The following is a 7,063-nucleotide window of genomic DNA, read 5'->3' as shown; positions in this document are numbered from 1 at the left end:
ACATATAAAACAGACAAACGGAATAATTTGACTGTCACTTTGTAACTGAGGGTGTGTGAGTCCATACCTTCACTCTGAGGTAACACTGGCGGAGGGGGAGCACCTCAAACACTGGGTGAAGATTGCTCTTTAAGACTGGACGATGCACCATAAAGGCAGCAGAGTTTATGAAAGCCACCATGGTGGAGGAAGAACAACGAGAGTTTTCATTGCTATAGACAAGTCGACCGCACATGGCACTTATAACAATAGATCATTTGGTCTGGCTCCCAGTGTTTTTGTCCGAGTCTGTACATCAGGGTGAGACTATGAATTTGATGTGTGATAACCTGTTCAACAGGTACGTTAAGCGTTTTTAAAATCACTGCTCTCGCAGAATTGAATTGAATGACCTATGGCCTATGATCGTGTATAGCTTATTTAAATTAGCTTCTTTTTTTTTTCTTCTTCTTCTTCAATACCCACAGTTACAAAGATGCTTTACATCAACAAGGGATAATAAGCACAAAAAAATAAATTTAGAAAAATCAAATAGAAAAATAACATCCGTTGAATTGAAACATTGGTGTGGAAAAAGGGGTTTGTCTTTTTACCTTTTTAAAATGATCTCGCTTTTTTGCAAATACTGTCATAGTTCACATTTTTCATAAAAAGTTCATGTTGGCAGTTGCAAAAGAATTCAATTCTTAGCAAATAAAAAGCAGCATAAAAATACAAGAGGTCATTTTGTCTCTAAAAAACAAAAGAACACTGTTAGTCCTTTTTTATGTTTTTTTTTTCTTTTTCTCATTACTATTTGCTATAAAATATCAGGAATCTAAATATTATTACTATTGATATCAATATCATTATAGTCATTGATAAAAATTCACATGCCAGGCCTCATATATAATTGTGTGTAAGTGTTTGTGTGTGTGTGCACACGTGCGTACAATAATGTGTGTGTGTGTGTGTGTGTATTTGCATACATGTCTGTGTGAGTGTAAGTGTGTTCACATGAACCCACGTCCGTGCGAGCACATGTTACCTAAATGTGTACAACTATCATCTACTGTCTCTATTTGGGGGAAGGTTGTTTGATTGTATGTTTCTGTGGACGATTAGCTACTGTGCAGGGGAAAAAATCCAGCATCTTTTTGAAATTGTCTTTTCCATAATCAGTTTCTTCACGTAATCTCAGTGAAAATATTGCTTTCTAAAAAAAGGGAAGAAAAAAGGCATGGAGGGCAGAGTGAACAGGGTTATTGGTTGTGAACCTAAAACAGGGGTTCAAAATTTTGCTTCTTCCACGTGGTTAGTTTTCTGATCCAGAGTCGTCTTCGTCCGCAGAGCCCTTGAAGCAAGCTGACTCATAGTGCTTGTTCAGGTAGGACTTGAGAGCGAAGGTCTTATTGCAGCGCTTGCATCTGTAGTGCTTGAAGGCAGAGTGTGTTTGCATGTGGGCGCGGAGGTTTGAGCGGTCAGCAAAGGCTTTGCCACAGTGTGCGCAGGCAAAGGGCTTCTCCCCCGTGTGTGAGCGCATGTGACCTTGAAGGAGCCACGGCCGGCTGAAGGCCTTGCTGCACACATTGCACTTGTGCTTGAGGTCGTGAGTGAGGATGTGCATGGCAAGCGCTGGCATGGACACGTACACTTTATTACAGGTGGGACACTTGCGGGCCATCTTGCTGTCCAGGCTGCGGTGCGTCTGCTTGTGTCTGCTGAGGTTGGAGGAGGTGGCGTACGTCTTGCCGCACTCGTTGCAAGAGTGGCGAGCCGTGCCGGCTCCCCTCTCCTGAGCCCCGCCGTTAGCACTGCTGCTTCTTGAGCCCCCCTCGCGACTCTCGCTGTCCCCCTTCCGCCTCGAGCGCCCGTCGGAGATGAAGAAGGCATCCATGGTGTAACCCTCGGCCAGGGCCTCCGATTCACCACTGTAGAAGCCGCTGGCTGTCATGCCAGACTGCGGGCTGTCGGGCTGCTTCAGGTCGGGGTCACAGTACTCCTCCCCGCTGCTCACCTGGGTGTAGAGGGGATCTGACACCGGCGAAGCCAGCTTGTGCTCCATCTTCTTCTCCCCCTGGTATACAGATGGCGTGATGTAATCCTGGATGTAGCCTGAGTAAGAGACACACGCAAACACAGTTGGCCAGGGGTTGTGATGGATAAGGACACAGTGACATGCTGGTGATTACATGATTATCATGTTGGATGATTGCCCCTTCGTAAAATGGTGAAAGAGTGAGTGGCAGCACAGAGCTAATTGCATCTCCCCCCCCCCCCCCCCAGAAACTCACAGGTTGCACGCACAATAGTGCAGTGATGCGGGGAAACATGATGCACTCAGCTGCGTTTAGGAAGGTCGTAATTTTACAGTGAGGATGAGCGCTAGATAATAGCTCATCAAAGAAGTCTCCAGTGTAGAAAGATGCATATTAAAGCCCTTCTCAAATAAAGTAGTCTCATTGATTAGACCGCTCTTCTTTTTTTATGGTATGTCAGTCCTCTTTGGCTGTGGCCTGTCTCCATGGTTGCTTCTTGATTGCTCATGTTTTAACTGTTAATGTTAACAAATACCTTGTTTATTTAAAAAAAATAAAAAAATAAAAAATACACCCAACGCAGAACAGGTTGCATCTCTGATTTGAGAGTACTTATGATTGTATGTATGATTATTATTTTTTTTAATTTTTAGGGGTTTTGGATTAATTGTTACATCCAGTTGCTTACATTCTGTAAGGATTTAAGGTCATTTTGTGAAGCACATTTAAGCATGATGCAGAAAAGCACAAAGCACCACCAGAGTGATTTAAATGTCCCCAATTGTACAGAACATGATTTCAGAGAGATATATTTTTTTGCTGGCATTATTCATGTCTTTCCTTTCCCTCTGAAGCAGCCCAGTGCCAGAGGAGCTAAAAGGCTTGCTGGCAGCTAAATGCATCCAAACAGAACTCAATATATTCTTATGCTACGACTCTTATGAGCTGAATTAATACTAAATGCATTTTACCTTCAGGGTTGATATTTTATCAGTTGAACATCAGTTGAGTGCAAATGTAAAATGTGGTAAAATTCCTTTTCCTGAGAGAAATAGTGCATAACCGCAGAAAAAAAAAGAATTCCTAAGCACCGTGTGCAGCAGGCGGTGGAAATTAGGTATTGACTGCTTTTTAATGAAATTCAAAGTTTTGAACTGATCAATAGGCTATCATATGTAAAACAGTGCAGCTGTTAGAGACGATAGAAATAGTGCGAGGAACAGATCAAGTATCTGACACACAATAATAGTTTATTGAGCACGGGTGTGCTTGAGGCCTGATAATGCGAGACACGTTGTTTGTGAAGAGGGGTCACCTGTCTGCAGCAGCGAGCACACTGAAGTGCCTTCAAGAAACAAGCCATTAAGAAATCAGTTGAAGTGCCCTCTTACTACCGCGCCTCCATTCCCAAGGGTTTCTGTTCACACACCCACTCTGTCAAAGACATGACCATGACACCGGGGGACAGGGAAACACCAGGTCTGTGCACAAATTATCACGCTGGGCTGCACGGGTTCATCGTTTTAAGCGACGCAGATGGTGTTTGTCCGAGAAACGGAGCACCTTCTTTCAAAAACAACATTTAGAAAAATAGAAATATTTATCCGGTCATCTCTTTTTTTTTTTTTAAGTCTTACAATTACTATTAAATGTACAAATGCTGCATCTTCAACAATTCTTCCTAGCTATATCCATCTGTCTGACAGTCACACTGTACTGTTATAAGTACAGCTTAAAGGCCTCTACATACGACAACATGGCCCTCATTTTTTTTATTATTTTGCAACAAAACACACAGTATCAACGCAAGCAGAGCTGTTTACTATATTTCAATTACCCAAGGTCAGACATGGAGCTCATCATTTAGGACCTGCGCTGTATCAGCCTTTACAGCTCATAGGCTCGTTTCTCTAATGCAAAGTAAGCATGTAATTAATGGACCCTCTCAGCCACCCCTCTTTGTTGTTCGACAGACACTCAAGTCAAATGTCTCCACAATGGGGGGAAAGAAAATCTCCTGGCACGGCAGAAGTGCTGATGTTAGGTATTTCAGCCACGCTGTGAATTCTTTTCTTTTCCTTTTCCCTTTTTTTTTGGGACTCAGCACGAAAAAGATTCTTTTGTTCAAATGAAATGCCTTTTGTCGACACCAGTGTAGTTCCTTATCGTTCTTTTTGATATAACGCTTATTTTTCATGTTGTTGAACAATAGATTCTGGAACAATAGAGTGACAATAATTACAGATTATTTAATAATAACATAAAATCGCGAGGCAGGATATATAAATAACATTTAGAACAAGTTGCCGAATATGCCTTATTTGTTTGGTTCTTTAATCTTTACCCAGTTAGTTATTTCTTATTTAGCCAAACCATTATACTTATTGTACGAAACAAGTCAAGACATTTTTAATTCCACTCGTCCTGATTGGCCTAAAATTCAATGCAAACTTGTTATTGACACGGTTGAATAACAGGTGGGCATCCTCACAGCATTTCGCTGGGGACCATGAAGCCTCCCTCTGTGTGAAAATATCCCAACAAATCACAACAAAGACAGACATATGGCCCTTTAAACGTGGCCACAAAATGGAAGCGACGAGCTTAAAGCAGGGCGTGAAAGTGAAGGTCGCCTCTCGGCTCTGACGGGAGCTGACTGTGGCCGGCCTGTGTGTTGACCACAGTGCAGCTATGTGCCTTTCTTCGTGTTTACTGTACAACCTCTGTCACGTGATCAGCCTCATTGCTGCCCCAAGCACTTTTGTCTCCTTTTTTTTCTCCTTCCGTTCGCGATCCCTTCAGCACGGCTCCCCACCTCCCTCCTGGCTGTACTGTACAGTGTGTTGATGTCTCTTGTGGCGGCGAAAGGCCTGCATGGCTGAAACTCTAACCCCTGCTAGTTTTCAAATGCCCGGAAGGAAGAGAAAGATGTAGTGGAGCGATGGGGGTGGGGAAAACTGTGCATGCTCCATTTGGATGGGAAGAGGGGGGCCAGGGAGGATCGGACCGTGATGGGAACTCAAGGACAATAACAGCTAAGGACAAATGTATCATCCGATACTCATCTCTCATATTCATGAATTTTTTAGTCCACATGATGACCAGACATAGTCAGCCTAAGTGTGCTCAGCCACCACAGGGTTGGTGCAGTCATACAAATACGTAACTGGAGCTTCTCCCGGTTATACACACGTTTTGTTCCCTATTTACATAAGCTAATCCGTGGCTGTGACCTGAATTGTGTCTGTCCTTCACTCGAGTCAAAAAAACAAAAGTCTGGGAGCGGGGTGATGGGGGTGGGGTGCCACTGGAGAGGATTATTTAGGATATTGATGCAAAAAAAATCAGCTGGCCGCGCGTAACATCTCACATTAATTTACACACTACGAGCATGTCGCTGGCTGAGGCAGAAGAAAATCTCACACCGACACAAAAACAAAAGAGGATGCCATCTGTGCTAAGTGTGGAAATGTCAGGCATGCTAAAATCAGCAGCGGAGCCGTTGTACAGGCAGGAGTGCTAGCACATCTTTAACTAGAGCGGGGCAGACTGGAGGCATGTTAACTCACCATTCTCACTGAGACGAACCCCAAGGCTGGTCACCGAGTCTGTGATGGAGCGTGCAAAAGTGAACGAGTCGTCCAGCTGGTGGTGGTGATGATGATTGGAGCTGGACACATTGGACGAAGAGAAATCATCAAGCTTGATCTTCTTCACCAAAAATGAGCGGGGCATGTTTCAATGGATAAAAACACAGAGCTGAGAAAACTGCATGGGAAAAAAAATGAAAGACCCTCTGAGGAAGCACGCGAGCAGAGCTGGCTTGATGGTAATCCTTGCGGTTAATGTGAAGACAACGGCCAAAAACATAAGATACGAAAGAAAATGGAAACCAGTGGAGAACGAGGCTGACGGCAATGCTGTGTGATACTCTCTGGCTCCCCCAGCTTCCCCCAGAAAAATAAAAAAATAAAAGCGATCCTGTTCAGCACTGGATAGCTCCTGTGATGCGGCAGGCTTAAGGGACCAGTGAGGAAGAGAAGAGATGGAGACAGACAGAGAGAGAGGAGGGAGAGAGAGACTGTCAGACTAGCTGAGATCAGCAATCACGCCAGCCTTTATATGGGGCACAGGCAGTGGAAGATCAGGTGGTGCTGCGAAATGGAGCTGCTTAGCTTTAATCCATCAAATGTCCCCGGGGACACACATCAAATTACTACTGAACCGTCTGTGCATTCGCACACAGACAGAGGAGAAAGAACACAGGCAGACCCCCACTGCCCCCACTGCTGCTCCCCCCTTCTACTCCCCTCCCTCTTTCACCCCGCTTATGCTCCATGCTCGGAGGAGGAGTAAAAGAGGAGGGCAGACAATGGAGATGTGGATGAGAGCACACTCAGTGTCCTGTCCCCCATTGTTTTCAGATGAAGTGGCACAGTTTATGTTTGCCTTGTACAGGCGCTGCCTCCCTCATGTCATTCCTGTTACCTCAGACAGCCTCGATACGTGTCCGTCTCTTGGACACACAGCGCTGCAGTTGCATGCTGGGAGCACACGTACAGTACAGGAGAGGTCATCTGAGCGTCTGGGAGTGCAGGACCCTTTTTTTCCCTTTTTTTTTTTTTCCAAAGCTGCACTGGATTCCAGCACTGTTGACGAGCAGGCTTCTGGGAAGTGCTAGCGCTGCACTGCACGGCTTGTCTCTCTCCCTCCCTATTACCGCTGCACAGATGTGCATCCTGCCATGCGTGGCAGTGAATTATCTGATTAATTAATTACATCTTTTTTGATTAGGATGAAATCTAGAATTAGATCTGTACTCGCGAAATTGGCGAGATATCTCTGGGTCGGTTTGTATTTGTGCGGGCTTGTTAGCTCACTCATTTTACGTTACACTGTGTTTTCATCATTAGAGCTCAATATGTGTTGCTCTCTCGTTAGAGCAAAATATTGGTTCAGAAAACACTCTGTTAAAGCAGAACGTTTTCAAGTGAGACAGAAATGATGCACCTGTTTGATTCAATATCAACAGGAAACACTTGTGT

The 7,063-nt window shown here is 44.4% G+C and overlaps 1 protein-coding gene across 1 annotated transcript; it reads right to left on the bottom strand.

Annotated features, from left to right (window-relative positions):
* Window positions 1–275: 275 nt before the first annotated feature.
* On the bottom strand, window positions 276–6,267 carry scrt2 (scratch family zinc finger 2). The gene is made up of 2 exons (XM_084015010.1): window positions 5,588–6,267; window positions 276–2,094 (listed from the first exon to the last, which is right to left on the bottom strand). The coding sequence occupies exons 1-2, from the start codon at window positions 5,751–5,753 to the stop codon at window positions 1,295–1,297; spliced, it is 966 nt and encodes a 321-aa protein (XP_083871136.1). The 5' UTR covers window positions 5,754–6,267; the 3' UTR covers window positions 276–1,294.
* Window positions 6,268–7,063: the final 796 nt, after the last annotated feature.

Source organism: Eutrigla gurnardus (genome assembly GCF_963514095.1).
Source record: "Eutrigla gurnardus genome assembly, chromosome: 8".
NCBI lineage: Eukaryota > Metazoa > Chordata > Actinopteri > Perciformes > Triglidae > Eutrigla > Eutrigla gurnardus.
This window is presented reverse-complemented; position numbering and strand designations above follow the sequence as displayed.